Raw genomic sequence first — 16862 nt, forward strand, 5'->3', positions numbered from 1 at the left:
ATGTTTACAACAACAACTAGAAAGCTTACTGTCCATGCTAGAAAGTGTAACAGCGCCCTCAGTGGTCAACCATTTACGGTGAATATAGTGTAAATTCAGAATTTCCGAGGAGCCCCTGAAGGCAGCATTTCCCCCGCATAAACCTGCTTTAGTTTCAGTTAGCCGTTAAATGTTTGTCTGTTGCACAGGTGTGTGTCGACTCGTCCTTCTGTGTCAAATGCCGAACAGTCCAGATGAGAAACTAAATGCCCGGTGACTGGAATGTTTCCTCGGACTCCCTAAAACAAGCCGTACTGTTTGTGGGAACAAAAACAGCAACGCTAACGGGTCGTAACGTTAACATGTCATTAACGTTAGCCCCAGCAAGACAGGTGCACTGCGGCTTCGAGATTTGATACGTTAGCCTCATCGTTTGTGATACAGACAGCTTGTACATGGACATCTGTGTTTCGGCTTTGTACGAAGATAACCTATAAGGACCTAACGTGACATTATCAAGGTAAGTAACGTTAGCATTGTCTGTCGTGGTTTGCTTTAGCTCAACACAGCAACTAAGCCAGGAAGAGATTGGTTTAACGTTAACGTTATCTAAGAGGGAGGCATGTTAGCTAATTGTTGGTTGACCCCTTAGCTAATCTACTGTTAACGTAGCTAATGTAGCTAGCACTAGGAAAAACATGCTTAATAAACAGTAGTTTTGATTATTGGGTAAATGGCACCTGGATGTAACTCCAGTTCTGTGAGTAACGTTAACGTTGAATGAAGCGGAACCAGAGAGTAAACCAGGCACTTAAGGGAAATAGAAATTCATTTTAAGGTTCCTTGCATGGAGTAACGTTAAACCAAAAGCGAAGAACGTTAGATTGCGGAGCACATACGATATAGAACCGTTTTCAGAGCAGCTTCACAGGCCTGTGTTATTAAGATGACCGGTGGAGCACTGGAAACAACTGCTGACAAACTGGGAAACCACATTTTGTCTCGTATTTAACAACTACAAGCCGATTGGCAGTTTTCCACGTTATCTTAAGGTCATAGCCTTTAAACAGACCGTTTAAACTGACCTGTTTTTGGAGATTTTATCAAGGCCTAAAGTTACAGTGTGTTCTACTTTAAATTTGATCATTTTATTAAACATCATGCAGGAAAAAAGATTTGATGGGTAAATGCATTTAAAAAAAAAATCCACAATGCTCTACTAAAGACCTCTCCGATTGCTTTTTATTGTGTATTTTGGAGATTATTTTCCCGATTAATAATTATTTTGTCTGTAAAAAGTCAATAAATAGTTCTGATTGTAGGCAATGCAGCTATATTTGTATAGCACATTTCAGCAACAAGGCAATTCAAAGTGGTTTATACAAAACATAACTTATACTTTCCCAGGGTGAAGTTTCTTGTTTTTTCCAGCCATTAGTCCAAATATATTCAGTATACTATCTCATGACAGAGAAAAGCAACAGATATTCCAGTTTCATAGACTGGGACCAGTGAATGGTTTTGTCATTTTTTTATTGAAAAATCAATCTATTATTTGAAAGCAGTGTTATGTATAATCAGTTAATTGATTCAACAAGTATCCTCCCTTCCCTCTCCCTCTCCACCTGTTCTGCTCTCTATTTCTCCAATTATCTACCCACCTTCATCCCTCTCTTGCCTCTTTTCACCTTTCACCATCTTATCTCCAATCCCCACCACTACCTCATCCACTTTTTCCACTTCTTTCCATCCTTTCTCACCAACTCCACTTGTCTCACCTCTCTGACCTTAGAGTTTGAATACTGACATCATGGCCTCAGCCCAGTCAGAGCATTCCAGCGTCTTGCAAGAGGAGCTCACCTGCCCAGTGTGCCTAGACTTGTACCGCGACCCCCACTTGCTTCCTTGCGGCCACAACTTCTGTAAGACCTGCCTGGATCGCCTAAAGCGGCAAGCAGATCGCGGCCGCTTCCGCTGCCCGGAGTGCCGCGAAAGCCACCGGTGTGGCATCAACTTTCAGAAAAACTTCAAACTAGCCAATATTGCTGACGACTACCGTCACCGACGTAGATCTACTACTGCAGCTGCTACAGCTTTAAAATCCAGGGAATTGCTGTCGTCTTCTCTGTCAGCGCAGCAAGCCAGGAGTCTGTTTGCTGTTCCATGTGACTACTGCCCCTCAGTATCCGCAGAGGCATCAGGCGTCAGTGCTGTGGGAGAAGGGTCTTCTGCTGCTTCTGTTTCTCAGGAAGAGGGTGACAAACAGGAAGTCGCTGCTGCTGCTGAGTCAATGTTTGCAGTCAAGACGTGCCTGAAGTGTGAGGTGTCAATGTGCCAGGAGCATGTCAAGCCACATCTTGAACTGCCGGCGTTCCGCGAGCATCCACTGACTGAACCGATGAACGACTTTTGGAAGAGGAAGTGCCCGGATCATGATGAGATATACAGGTGAGAGGCATGTGCACTCGTATATTGTGTTGTTATATTTAGTAACGGTGGGCATTTCATCATGGAGTGAAAATAGTTTTTTCTCAATGCCACTGTGACCAATCATCAATCATCCACTTATTTGGCCAAAAAATAACTGTCTGAATGAAACAATATTCTCAGAAAGTAATAGTCAGCTGTTTGATATTACCTAGGGATGCACAGATTTGGTTTTTTATACCAGGGCTGCTCTATTAATTCTTTTGCACACTTTTATTCTTTTTCAGTAACTTGTACAAAACCAAACATAACACACTTTTTTTCACGTTAACCTAGAATATCCTTTTTCCACTCCATATTTTTTTAGCAGTGGTTGTATTAGAGTGCCACTTCATAAGCAAGTGTTATATTGTATTTCAAGAAGATCTGTCATTTACCAGGTTTATCTTAATTCTGTTTTTATTTGGTATATAACTCCAGATATTACTGCATGGATGACAAGATGTGCGTTTGCAACGCCTGCACCATAGAAGGAGGACACTCGGGACACACAATTAAGACCCTAAAAAACACAATGAAAGATCTCAAGGTACACCTTTTATATTAAAAATGGTTTCTACATGGGTTAGAAAAGTGTATTATTATTATTATTATTATTATTATTATTATTATTATTATTATTATTATTATGGCAAATAAAATAGGAAACCTCCTAAAATAGGAAATTCCTCAGAAAGCTAGGAATTTTCAGTCCCATTGTAACGTAGGTTATAAAAGGTTTTTTTGAACCTCACCTTAACATCCCATGTAGTCATATTTGCGGTTAGTAAATATCAATGCATTATTATGTTGAAATTAATCTGAGCTCTGTGTCTCTCTGTGCACCCTACTCCATTCAGTTTTACCACCTTCCGATTGTTTGGCTCACACAAAGTCTTGTGATGAGTCTGGAATCCTAATGAATGAGTTGTTGTTGGGAGTTTGTGTGTGGCTGTGTGTAAATGAAAGAAAAAGTCACATGACTTTTGGGTCTTTCTATGGGGGAGTTGAATCCACTTCCTGTGCTTCCATTCACCTAAAGAGAGTGTGAAATTGAAAGGGCTTCCAGTTCATTGCTTTGGATATTCAGTCCAAAAACCTATTAATTCAAAATATTCTATACATTAGACAGAATTTATCCATAATCATTGTCCTTTTATGCCTTTCTTATTACATTATGTTAATTTGCAACAGTAAAACGGTAGGCTTTCCAAATGGATTTAATTAATACAATAATGAAAGGTGTTTTTTTTTTTTTTTTTTTGTGGAATAAACAAACCACAGGGTATGTCTCTAGTGTTCTAAAGTCAGCGTTTTTGATATTTTCATTTCCCTTTTACAATAACCAAATCTAGAGACAAGCTATTTCAATGGGTTTCAATTTTATTTAATTTTGTCTGTCTTTATCGTCTTTATTCAGTTCTTATTTCAAATACTTGTTGTATACTTCTGGATCTCACACTTTTCCACATGCTTTCATTGTGCTCCCTCTATCATTGATGACTGGCAGTATGAATGTGTGTGTGTATATACAGTATGTTTTGGTGGACTGTAGAAACTGAATTGCTCTTCAGGGATGAATAAAGCTATCTGTCATGAAACCTGACTTTTGAAAGCCATTACAAGCAGCATTGAAACAAGTTTTTGTCATTGGCACAGTTGTAATCAATCACACTTTCAACCCCTACACTCACACATTTGTGTTCTGGGAATACTTAAAATTTTCAAATCTATTGTGATATCATTACCACTTGCCTTCTCATGTTCACCAGGGAACGCTGGATAAGCAGCTGTACAGGGTTGAAAGGAAGTACAGCATGGCAGAGAAAAAACTCCAGGAGCAGAGAGAGAAAGAGAGACAGAATAAGGTAAGAAGGCACACCTTTTATATTTCAACAGGGCTAACAAATTTGACAACGGGTGAATATTTGACCATTTGTATTAGGGCTGTAAGAGTTGGTCTGTTTGTCTATCGTCTTCCTTTCCTCTTTATTATTATTATTATTATTATTGTTGTTGAAAAAATAAATATGACTCTTTTTGATTATCTTTCAGTGACAGTACAAATTACACAAACCAAGATGCATACTGACTAATGGCTCTACCACTCTAAAATATTTAAATAACTCAAAACTTTGTTGTCAACCGTTCCTGCTTCAGCTTCCAGACTGGTCGGGACGTTGACGCTCACTAACTCCCTTCACTTCACCCAGCACTTGGGAAGCAAGACACAGGAACTTTACTGGGTCTTGATGAAAAAAACTACACTGTACATACACTACCGCTTGACAACTTTACCACTAATTTGCTGACACGTGTCTGCCCGCCTCTCTCTCTCACTCTCTCAACCATACTTGTTTTGCACACATTACGCTACTCTTATACCAATGTAATGTGTGAACATGTGGATTGCAATTAAACCCGGCCTTGGCCATTTTCACACAGTAGTACAGTGAGCATCAGAGCTTGTGCGTGGCATTTTACAAGTTGTTTTCTTCATCTGCTCTCATTCCAATATGTCCCACGGATCGTAGGGGAGCGTCTGGCACCTAAAGCCCACAGGGCCAGGTGTTTCTGACCTTTTGGTTGGTTAAATTGTGAAGCGTTGAAGTGCTCATATTGTGCTCAGTTTCAGGTTCATAACTGTATTAAGAGGTTGTACCAGAATAGGTTTACATGGTTTAATCAAAAAACACCATATTTTTGTCGTACTGTTCCATCTTTGTTGGGAGTCACGCATGTGCAGTACCTAGGTAAGGACCACTACCTAGTCAGAAGCAGAGTATGAGGGCGTGCCATGCTAGCAGCTAGGCGAGCATTATAACGTGTGTTACAAAGTGACGCTCTATCCATCTATCATCTATCTATAATATGAGCACTTTAAAAGAAGTCGCAGCTTTTGCAATTTGAAAATTGCGTTCTATTACATTGTGATATGAATTTGATGAATCACTAAGCCCTACGTTTGACTAATCAATGACTTATATAATCCTTGAAGCTCTAATGTAAATTGGATGACAGACTGACATCTTGACATTGATCTTATTCAGGAAAGCACTGCCCCTGCTTGATTTGAGTCTAATTTGTAGTTTGTGCTTCATGTCTGCCTTTAGAAAACGAAGAAATGTCAAAGCACACATGTTCTCAAGTATTCTTCATTTTCAACTAGTAAGATTGTTTATTATATAAATTTCAGCACCATGGACAGCAACATTAAGATACGTGGCGTACAGTAACTGTTTGATCTTAGTGCTGTTATATTTAAGTCTAAGTTTTATTTAAGTCTACGAGTTTTTGTAATGTGTAACTAAGTTTACGGTGCTCGAGATAATCGGTAACAATAATAGTCAAGTTTGCTTTGCAGTAAAAAATGTACAGTTCAAAGACTCAGATCTTTGTTTGCAGCAAAAGCCTTGGGGCCAGTCTCGCACCAGAACACAGAGACTTGATTGAAATACAAGTGTGTATATAATAGTAGGGAAGTGGACACTTATGTTCATCATGGTTCATTTTTATTACTAAGAGAAGAAACAACAATTACCTAACTTAACATGTATGACACAAAGCAAGTCTATATCATGTATATTTTCATCAAACTACAGAAAATACATTCTGAAAATGAAACTTGTACATTTCAAGTTGACAAATTCAACATGAAAGTCATAAAACTTGTTTATTTACATTAAGTCAGTGATGGTTACTTGATTTCTCTTAATTTCCTGTATGACACATCCTGTGTCCTCTTTTCCTCCTACTCGTCCCTTCCCCCATCTAGAAGTTTATGGACGACTCTGAGCAGTGCTTGAACAGGCTGGGGGAGGAGATGAAGGCCAAAATACTCCGATTTGTCACCAGATTGCGAGAATGCACACGTACTCATTGTGACACCAACGGGCCGGCGATTCAGAAGAACATCTTCAGGATTTGCCAGGACCAGGTCCGTCTCCACGAGGTCCGCTGTGGCATCGAAAGCCTCATGCAGGAAAGTGACCCTTTCCGCTTTATCGAGGTGAGACGCCTCGCTCCACACTTTTGACCCATTGAGCACCAATCGCATACGTTTTACATTACTGCGAACCTTTTCACAAAAGAATCATAGCTTAAAAAATGTTGAGCAGTTAAAGAACTTGCTTGTGATTTGTAATTTGTAGTTAATAAGTTAGACCATGCATGTCCTTTGTGTGAATCAACTGAGAAAAATTCTTAGATATTTGAGTTTTTGTAATTAATTTAGGAGGAATGTCTTCAGCTTCAGAGCAAACGGTGACAAAAACTATGGCAGCTAAATCTTTGTAATAACAAAAACATTACAACACATTATTTTGAAGTTTACCTTTGTAATATATTCCCAAAGGTTTTGCCACTTTGCCACGGGCTGCACCAATAAGTTACCTCCACTGTTTATGGAAATCTACTGTATATATGTTTTGTGTTTTAACATCTGTTGATTTTGTCCCTTTTTCAGGCACACAAGACAACAGGAAAACAGTAAGTACTGCTTTTATTTTCATTGATCGCTGCAAATAACAATTCTTTTTTTATTATCAATTAATCTTCAGGTTATTTTCTCGATTGATTGTGCCCCATTAACACTAGAACTAGAACCACCATGCACTTATAATCTCAATAAGATACTGTATGTAGGCCCACAGTATTCATCCTGTCATATCAGAAATGAAAGCGAAACTAATCATACTTTTTATCTTGACTATAAAAGTCAAATCCTGACATAGGAGAAGCTTTATCCGGCATATGGTTGGCAGTTTTGCTTTTAAAAAAATGTCTTAACCTATTTATCAAATAGTTGCAGATTAATTGTTTTCCTTTAGGTGCCGTAGGCAGCTAAGAAAAAACATGTTCTACCCAGAATACGTCGACATGGAGACGGAGGTTCTTGGAGTGATGATGGAGGAAGAAATGAGAAAATTCCTTGATGAGGAACTACCGTGTCACATTGTTGCTGCCATTAATTCCCTGTGTAAGGAATTTTCATTCATTAAATCATTTTCTAATGTCACTTTGTCCTTTTTAATGCTGTTGGCTATGACAAAATACAGTCCTTTTTGTTATATCAGCCCTGCTGGACTTAAATATACCTAATAGCTAATATCAATGCAGTCTAATACAACAGTCCTGCAGAAAATGCTCCCTTCATGAAGGTTATAATGTTCAGGTTTTTGTTGAATCTGCTTCAGTGAGGTGAAGATTTAAATTTATAGTAATTTTGGAGGCTGCAGTTTGTGGTGCTGTTTAACTTTATTACATTATACAGAGGGGTGTTTTAGCCTACCCTCATAAAATGGGGTGGAAAAAAATACCAGTAATAGAAATACCATCAACACCTCTCTAAAACAGTATTTTAAAACAGATGTATTTATTTTTTGGAATCCACCCACCAGGTCACCTGTCGGATCACGAGGAGGAGGAGGAGGAGGACCAGGAGGAGAATGAGGAAGAGACTGTGGATGATGACGACGACCACGACGACAGCAGCGTCGAGGAAATGAGGAGCGAGGGGGAGGAAGAGGATGATGAGGAGGAGGAGGAAGATGACGAGGAGGAAGGAATTGACCAGAGTGAGCTTTACAGCCCAGGGGAGGAAGAGGAGGAGGAGGAAGAGGGTGAAGAGGAAGAAGACGTTGAAGAGGATGAGAACGAAGAAGAGGAGGACGAGGAAGAGTGATGAGTTTAACAGAGGACAGGATTTGGATACATATATTTTTACACCTATTAAAGCACTTTGGATTTGATTCCTAACTCCGAGTGCCATGTACATTACAATTCAGGACTCAAGCGGTTACCACATTTTGCCTCAAACCGTCATACAATGCTCTGAGATGACACACTGGATGATATCGGAGCTTGGATTCAGCTGGATTTAAAATGAACCGTGCACTGAGAATCTCATGCTAAACCTGTGTCGCGCACTGCTAAACTTAAGGTGCTTTATAGTAGAAGATGATTGCTCTATGCGTAAACACACATGTGAATGTATATTGACAGAATGTGGCTGGAAGGACTCAAAACGCCTCAAACGGAATTTCGCAAAATCTCTGCATGTCTGGATTTTTACCACTTTACAAAAAATTTTACATCATATGAGTAATTTGCCTAAATAGAATTGAGTTGATTTGATCGAATTAGTTTTGAGAACTTTCACCCGTTCACCTGAATTTCTTTTTTTTTAAATAACCGCTTCTGAAAACCTCTGAAATAATCTCTTAAATTTTCCACGCGTCGGTAAGAAAATGTTTGAATTCCTTGAGTTTCCCAGTTTTCCATCACCATAGAAAGCCTTTTGAAAAGTGTCCATGTAAACCGGCTAACACATTTTACCTGAAGGAGAGCAAACCTGCAAGGCTACTAACAATTTACTTGAATAAGTCCTGTGTTAATGGATTGTATTGATTTGTTTATTTCATTCTTGCTAGTTTTGCAAGCCAAAGAGAGAGCGAGTGCGAGTGTGTGTGTGTGTGTGTGTGTGGGTGTGTGTGTACTTTTAAAAAGTTTTGTTTGCTTGGCATGACATTAGAAAAAAATGCAATGTTAACAGTCCATACAGGCTTTAGGATGACTTTGCTTTTCATAATTGTGCTTTAAAAGCAGTTAATGCATTGTTTAATTTTTTTTCCCCCTATGCACGGTGTATACATTCTCAAAATATTAGTTTCAGGCAAAAAGGGATTTTGCACTTTACTACAGAAAATGCTACGTTAGGCCTGAACTATTTGAATGTTAAAAGTTGATTATTATTTTGATAAGTGATTTTGTGAGGGGCCAAACTGAAATATGAATACATAATAATAAAGGTTGTTGAAATGTGCAGTGCCTGGCTGTCCTTTTGAAAATATGACAAATACATGATTTAACTTCAGTTTGATTGGATCTACAGGAGGGTAGGAGAAGGGCTAAAAAAATAGATTTAAATATGTTAACTAAATGAAATAATCAGACTGAATTGCTTTTCCCTCTTTAACTAAAATTGCTCAAAGGAAATCAGATATGGGCAATGATTCAAGAAAAGTGACATAATGATTATTTTATGATTATAAATAAAAGACAGACGTATAAAACTACAAAATTAAATCTAAGATAAAAAAATATAGTGAGACAAATGCATCAATAAATGGCTTTTAATATATAAAAGATGGGTTTTAAAAGGGAATTGTCATTTCATTTCACATCAATGGGCCAACAGCAGCTTCATTTTAACGGCATTCATTTAACCAGTTTATCAAACATTCACTAGATTTTAACACACCTAATATGTACATAACGTATTTAACAGAAACTGGGAGAAAGACCGAATGTGATTCCCGTCCCGGAACGTTTGTTCGGGGGCGTTCATACCACGGACACAAAATAGGACGGAATACTTTCCTGTGAGAACTTCCGGTGTTAGTTGCGGCAGTCAGTGCATGTGTTTTGGTTGTTTTTAATATAATTACATGTAGGCTAACTCGCCGAATTACATCGCAACACCCAGCGTGTTTTCCGCTAAACACAGAAAAAAGGTTGAACTATGAATGCTGTCTTTCGAAAGGTAAAGTGTGTTTGCTGTTGCTATCCGCTTAATGTTTAGTTCCTCCACAGAGGTCATCGCTACAGATTGTGCAGATTCGATTAATCATGCTCATCACAAGTTCCGCCAAACACCAAGTCACGTTGATGTCTTCCAATCACTCCTGTGTCCAAGCAACAGCCACAAAACTACAAAGACAGTTCATATTCAGTGATATGAAACACAGAGAAGCAGTTAACGTTAGTCGTTTCGCTGGAAAGCTGGTACTAGTTTTGGTAATTAATTTATCAAGTCGAGAAATGATCATTAACAAAAACAAAAATCCTTTTGAGGTTCAAATTAATTAGCTGGTCAATCACGTCAGCACTCTTTTTCAAACCGACCTTTGAAGAACACACTTAGATACACATAGATGTAGTGTTCTCTAATACCCTAAAACCCATTTGAATCTGCGTTGCCTTTTACAGGAGTGCACCATGGACATGCCACGCAGTTAGTTTACTGTGGTTTACAGAAAAGTTAGCCTGGTTGACACCAGACCCTTCTCAGTTGTAACCTAGAGTTCATTCACAGCCCATTTCCAAAGGGGCGTCAAAAACGGATGCCGCTCAAATGCCTCTGGGCGCAATTGAATAGTCCTTCAACCAATCAGACCAACGATCCGGGTGACGTAGCAGCGACCGCGGCATCAACTGGTTGCTGCGCTTCGGTCATGGATGTATTAAGAGAAGAGTTGTGATTGGTGCCTCAATTTGGAAAAAATTGAAATTGGGCTTGAATGGGCTCTTGGCCAAACCATAGACACGGCAAATGTCAAATTTGCCGGAAGTTCGTCAGGGTTTTCCCAGGCTACAGAAAAGTGTAAAACTTTAATTTAACCAACTAATAACCCCGATAGGAAATCATGATTATCCAGGTTTAACAGTTTCCCTTCTGTGTGTGGAGGTAGGCTGGAAGGTATTAGTTACTTTGGCGGAGGGTAATTCCCAGGAAAACTTCTCTCAATGTGGTCTGTGAATTATCATTATTACCATCATTATTCTGTTAGGCTGATCTTATTCTGTTTTTTTCTAGTTGCAGGTGTCTGTCACACAGCAGGCATGTGTGTTAAATCAAGCACTTGCATTATGCCGGTAAGTCTTTGCATTGCTTTTTGTAATTGTCATACCTCATGTTGGCCTAACTGAAGGCTATATCATAAAGATATGATCATTGTAGTCCTTCATAACAACAACCACAGAACCTCAGCTTTAAAAAGTGTATACTTTTTGAACTTTAAAGATTTCATTACAACTTGGGTATTTCTTTCACACTTTTGGAAAGAAAATCTGTTAGTTATGATAACATTTTATGCAACAAAGTAACTGCTGCTAGTTCCACACTGCAAAAAAAGTGTGTCGGTTGTAAACAAGTCCAAAAGTTAGCCAAATTATCTTAACCACTTTATTGGCAGTAAATTATCAATATGAGAGGTGGAAAAATAATACAAAAAAAGATGACCGAAAGTATACTACACTGGAAATTTTAGGTGTATAAACAGCACTTGTTTCCTACTATTTAGACTTGTAAGTCGTGAAAAATGTTATAATATTATAATATTTATTATTTTCCTAAAATAAGTGGTCCTAAAGTGACTTTGGTGATTTGAATCCTCTCTTCTTAATACTATTTCTGACTAATACTTGTACTGCTGTTTTAACAGGGCCACACCATCTATCCAACATCCTGTTTGGGGTCAGTATTTAAAGACTACTATGAATGAAACACTTGTCCTTTACATGTAAAATACTGTATTTGTGTTTTTACTGCTGTCAGATCAACTCTCGCCTGGTAAATTTATGTTGCACAAGGCGTGTATTATTTGTACAAAGAATATGTACCTGAATAGACATTTTTTTTCTTTTCTTCCACAGCTTCTGTAAGCGAAAGACAATACAAAAGCATGCCAACCCACGGGATTGGGAGGTGGAGACATCTTTTACCTAAAGAAGCGGTAAGACTCTTAAAAAAAAATATTTTGTGAGAATTCGTCCACCAAAAGGCCAGATATCCCATGTAAGGCTGCAATAAGATAACTTCTAATAGCTGTTTGCCTTTTTTTTGACCACATTTGCAAAGTCAACATTCAAGCTTCATTTAATTTTATTCACCCATTACAATACAAGAAACATGTACAACACGTCTTGTGTTCACGAATCAACCGATGCCGACACAAACAAACCATTTTTAATATTTGAGACTACATATATTTGGTTAATTATTAGATGTTTGTTACAAACAAGTGTAACGTTATATATAAGGGCTTCGTTTGTGGCTATTTTAGAAATGTCTTATGCGAGGAAACATGAATAGAATAATTGGATTGTCTCATTTCATTCCTTGCTGATGATGAATGCTACGTCATCATAAAAATCAACAAACGGCCACTTTTTTTTATAGGCTCTGGGTTGCTGAAGGGTTAAAAATGTGTCAAAGCTACAATAGAGCTGTCACTGATTCAGCAAGTCAGGTTTGAACAAATTCAAACTAACACACAATTTGTTTAAATTAATTAATTAAACAGCCCAGTTAGCAAATGTATTTATTAGCTTCGTTTACTGGTAGACCAATAGGACATATTGATATTACATTTCAAGAGCACACTCTACTGGACCACAAGGCAAACTACTTCAGATGTTCTCAGATCTGTTGCGCTTATATAGACTGTCAATTTTGAATTTGAACAGGTCATTCTAGTTTAAGTATTTAATTTATTCCTATATTCCTACAAACTAAAAAGTGTCAGCCTTACAGTACGTCTAATATGGGCAAAGGGATAGAAAATGATAGAAAATGAACACTGTAAGTGTCCTTTGTAGTGTCAAGTTTTGTTTCTGTTGTTTTTTTAGCCGAGGAAAAAGAAAGACAAACACCAGATGAAAGCGATCATGGCTGAGACAGATACAGCATATGGGACTCTGAATGTGAAAGTGTCGGGTTACGACATGACGGTGGTGGAGCATTACTCCCAGTACATCCACAACCTCTGCAACCGGCTCAGCATCAAAGTGGCAGAAAGGTGAGGATATTTAGAATCCATAATGTTCACACTTGCCGTCTGTTTTTGCCAAGAAAAGGGCGCAATTGTAGTTTTTGTAAAAAAAACAAACACCTGGCAGCGTTTTGGTTCCAAAAAGCAGCTATGAGCAGCTTATGTTGCTATAACAACAGCTACTGCGACAGTATCCTAAAGTGCTATGGGGAGCGGTGCTAATGCTATCGTTAGATAAAACAAAGCGGTTGAGCGAGCTCGAGAAAGAACAGAGAGAGGGAGCGGTGCTACTAGCGTTAGATAAAACGAAGTGAGTTCCCCCAGCCGTCATATAATGTAGCTCGCTGTGCTCTGACTCCATTTTTTCTTGTTAAGAAAACGACTACTTGTTATTGGTTGGCTGTCGAGAAAGCATTTTTTTTCGGGTGGTTTTCTTCAGAAAACCTTTTTCAACTTCAAAAAGATGCTCCGAGCTACAGAAAAATAAAGTCGGCTGTGGCGTTGAAAAAACGCTCCGGACTTTAAAAAACAACGGTTTACTCCATATGATTGTGTAAAACAGACGCTGGCAGCTTAAAAAAAGCCGCGTGTGAACATAGCCTTAACTGTATATGTTAGCTATTGTTGTTTTTTCTTCTTGTTGTTGTTACCAGTGATGTCAGAAGGTAAAACTGGAAGATATGTGTAGCTCAGTTATGGAATTGGTTACTTCATATGGTACAAAGCAGGCTGACAAGAAAGACCCTGTTCTATAACTGTGGGTTTGTTGAGGCATTTATTTATAATGAAAAAAATAAATAGTACGTTTCCAATTTTAAAAAGAAAAAGTCCATAGATGCATATCATTGTACAATACTTCAATATACAAATGGAATTCCAAAATCTTTAAATTATTGTTTTCTGTTGTCTTTTTGTTTTTTTTTACCTGCAGCTATGCTTTGCCAACCAAGAGCACAGAGGTCATGCTAATGCAAGAGCAAGGCACCAAGATGTATGTTGATGCCGTCCTGAAGACTCATGAGCGAGTCGTCCAGGTAAATGTTTCCCTCTGGATCGGTCGCTGCCCGCTTTGTCTGAAGACCTGACAGCTGAAGCGTTTTGTTTGTCCGTTTTATCTAGTTGAGCCGTCTGGACACCGCGGTGTGTCCCGTTTTCATGGACGTTCTTTTGAAGAATCAACCGGAGGGAGTTGAGCTCTCTGTGAAGGAGGTGAGTTAGCGCTGGCACATTACACTGAAGCACAATCCTGGAAAAGATGTGGAAAGTCAGACGTATGTAAATAGTTTTGGATATCCCTTGATTTAGTTTTTCCTGTTAACCTGCGTTGGAATTTAGGTTCATGTTGACTTAGGTTGTTGGTCAGTTAGTTACATAACACTAACTGGCCAAATGTATGTGGACATTCAAGACATTACACCCATATGTTGTGATTTTGACATTTACGTTGTACAGAAGGAATGACTTCAGCGCTCAACCTGTTTCATTGTTCATATGGCCACCTGACTATTGTTTCAAGATAGACTGGAAAAACTGTAAACCTATCCTTTAAAGGACAAATCCGGCGCAAAATGAACCTAGCGGTTAATAACACATGTGTACCGAGTCGACCGTTCTCTGGGATCTGTTTTCATGCTAATCGATTGTGACCAGTTTTAGCGCAAACCGCTAATTAGCTTATAATGCTACTCGTCGGGGCACGCAAAAGTAAAAAGAAATCGCTGTTTTTTAAACAGACAGTTTATTAAAAAGATAGTTTATAAAGACTGTACTGTTCATGTATCCATGCGAGCGTCTTGGGAAAACACGATCAGTCGAATGACGCGCTTGAGCTATATTACTGGTTACTGGTTGCACAGCGTTCGTCGTTCGACTGTACACTTACAAAGTTCTCAATGCTTCTGTTTACATGTAGGGACCCTCATTATGCTACCGTGGAAGTGTGGTGCTATTTTGAGCCTTTTTAGTGGTATAGAAATAGCGATTTCTTTTTACTTTTGCGTGTCCCCACGACTAGCGTTATAAGCTAATTAGCGGTTAGCGATAAAACTGGTCACATTTAATCAGCATGAAAACATATCCCAGAGAACAGTCGACTCGGTACACGTGTTATTAACCCCTAGGTTCATTTTGCGCCGGATTTGTCCTTTAATTGGAGCAAAGAGGCTAAGCACAAACCATGGACAAACAAACCTAAAGTATGCAAAGTCAGGTGTGTCCACATATTTTTAGCCATACGGTGTATATGAATAAGACCCCAAATTAAACACCTATTGATTATGCAAGCCCTTTAGTGGTCAGCAAAAAGGCCATTTTGACCACAAGCAACCTCCTGTATTTGAACACCTAAGTAACCTCTCCCCTCCCTGTTTGTCTCTCAGCACACCGAGGATGATTTCCAGGCTCGGTTCAAGGGCCGTCCAGAGCTGGAGGGGCTCATCGCTCAGATGAGCCATTAGGACCTGTGACCTTCACGAGTTTGAAATCTATGTGACACGCTACACCTCGTTTACCTGTTCAATTTATTTATTTCCTGGCATTTCCTTACTGAATGCCGTTAAAGGTGATCATTTGCATTTAAATGTAACGGTACACATTTGACATTCTTTTGTGACCTCTGCAAAATAAAAAACTGCCTTTTTCCCCCAACTTAAGGCGTTGTCATATTAAGTGCTTCAATTCTGTTCCTTGAGAGTAAATGTTTGTACAAAAATAAAAAAATGTGTTCCTACCTCAACAGACGCTGGCATTGTTAAAAAAAGAATAATTCAGAGAATATCCAATCTTTTTCTTGTAAATTTGTATGTATTTTTCCATAGTTTTTTTGTTTGTTTTTTCATTAATTTGCCGCTTTCATTTCAGACAATATCCAAGTTTTCTTCTACTAAATTTATGACTTAAATCTCAGAAATTCTGAGTTTTTTCTTTGAATATTACCCTCTTATATCCTTTTTTCCCTGCAATGGCCCTGATATGCCGTCGTACTTTACAGTTCATCTGTTTAAGGGACGACCTACTTTACCTCCTGTCGCTTTTTAGATAACTCGCTGTAGGGTTTTATATGCAGTCTGAGAAAGATGGGACCAAAAATGAAAAGTAACTGGTGTAACATATGTTTTTGTAACATATTTAAAAAAAAAGAAAATATACAGACAAAAAAAGTTAGAACAGTGAAATATAGATAGATAAATAGTCTTTATTGTCCACTGGGAAATTTGTTTCATATTCTGTACAGGGCCTCACAAATACATACATAAATCTAGTTTTTGTTTTTAACAAGACAACAAATCTGGTAAATAGTACCGTAGGTGAGGAAATGTTATTGTAGTAAAACGCTTTCTGTTTCTCATAAATGTGTAAAATAAATCTGTTGAAAATGAACTGAATCTGAATTAAAACTCTTTAGATTTAGCATTTTTTGCTGCATCAGTCACAAGACAAATTAAACTTAAGGACAGAAGTTTGACAAGGAAAAAAATAGGATCAAAATAAGTCACATTATGCAAGTTAAAACCATGTCAATCATACAAATCTATAGAAACTTTTTTTGACATTTTACTGTAATTTTTTTTTTTTTGATTATACTATGAGGTTTTTATGACCTTTCTCCAACAGGCTTTTTTACTACTTTTCTTTTGACTTACTATACGATATGACACCTTTTAAACATGTTATACTATGAATTTGTATGACTTTTTTTTTTGTCATTTACATTTTTCCAACATAGTATATTATGAGTTTTTTCCAACTTTTCCCAACATATGACTTGTTTCGACATACTCGTTGTGCGTCATGACTGATCTATTTGCTCACAAACACGACTATCAAGTTCCTGGCTGGCTGAACTGAGCAGACCTTTGCATGCAT

At 38.2% G+C, this 16862-nt stretch overlaps 2 protein-coding genes across 3 annotated transcripts; both read left to right on the forward strand.

Annotated features, from left to right (window-relative positions):
- The first annotated feature begins 89 nt into the window (after nucleotides 1-89).
- On the forward strand, nucleotides 90-9268 carry zgc:92594 (E3 ubiquitin/ISG15 ligase TRIM25). The gene is made up of 8 exons (XM_028564708.1): nucleotides 90-499; nucleotides 1772-2427; nucleotides 2887-2995; nucleotides 4218-4313; nucleotides 6221-6454; nucleotides 6911-6933; nucleotides 7275-7423; nucleotides 7845-9268. Exons 2-8 carry the CDS (start codon nucleotides 1790-1792, stop codon nucleotides 8126-8128), a joined length of 1533 nt encoding a protein of 510 aa, XP_028420509.1. The 5' UTR covers nucleotides 90-499; nucleotides 1772-1789; the 3' UTR covers nucleotides 8129-9268.
- Nucleotides 9269-9766: 498 nt separating this feature from the next.
- mrpl48 (mitochondrial ribosomal protein L48) lies at nucleotides 9767-15732 on the forward strand. 2 transcript variants are annotated; one of them, XM_028564271.1, is made up of 8 exons: nucleotides 9767-9988; nucleotides 11042-11100; nucleotides 11670-11701; nucleotides 11881-11960; nucleotides 12856-13025; nucleotides 13930-14032; nucleotides 14118-14207; nucleotides 15377-15732. In XM_028564271.1, the coding sequence occupies exons 1-8, from the start codon at nucleotides 9968-9970 to the stop codon at nucleotides 15452-15454; spliced, it is 633 nt and encodes a 210-aa protein (XP_028420072.1). In that variant the 5' UTR covers nucleotides 9767-9967; the 3' UTR covers nucleotides 15455-15732. The 2 variants fall into 2 exon arrangements, with proteins under 2 accessions (XP_028420072.1, XP_028420073.1); XM_028564272.1 differs by having other exon boundaries at nucleotides 11048-11100.
- The last annotated feature ends 1130 nt before the right edge of the window (nucleotides 15733-16862 follow it).

Source organism: Perca flavescens, chromosome 19 (assembly GCF_004354835.1).
Source record: "Perca flavescens isolate YP-PL-M2 chromosome 19, PFLA_1.0, whole genome shotgun sequence".
In the NCBI taxonomy this organism is placed as follows: Eukaryota; Metazoa; Chordata; class Actinopteri; order Perciformes; family Percidae; genus Perca; species Perca flavescens.

Excerpts from the sequence above, each read along its gene's own strand:
- mrpl48 (XM_028564271.1), top strand. The coding sequence starts at position 9,968 with ATGAATGCTGTCTTTCGAAAG. Across the intron at positions 9,989-11,041 it reads TGAATGCTGTCTTTCGAAAG|TTGCAGGTGTCTGTCACACA; the intron begins GTAAAGTGTGTT and ends GTTTTTTTCTAG. Across the intron at positions 13,026-13,929 it reads AGCATCAAAGTGGCAGAAAG|CTATGCTTTGCCAACCAAGA; the intron begins GTGAGGATATTT and ends TTTTACCTGCAG.
- zgc:92594 (XM_028564708.1), top strand. The coding sequence starts at position 1,790 with ATGGCCTCAGCCCAGTCAGAGCATTCCAGCGTCTTGCAAGAGGAGCTC. Across the intron at positions 4,314-6,220 it reads AGAAAGAGAGACAGAATAAG|AAGTTTATGGACGACTCTGA; the intron begins GTAAGAAGGCAC and ends TCCCCCATCTAG. Across the intron at positions 6,934-7,274 it reads CACAAGACAACAGGAAAACA|GTGCCGTAGGCAGCTAAGAA; the intron begins GTAAGTACTGCT and ends GTTTTCCTTTAG.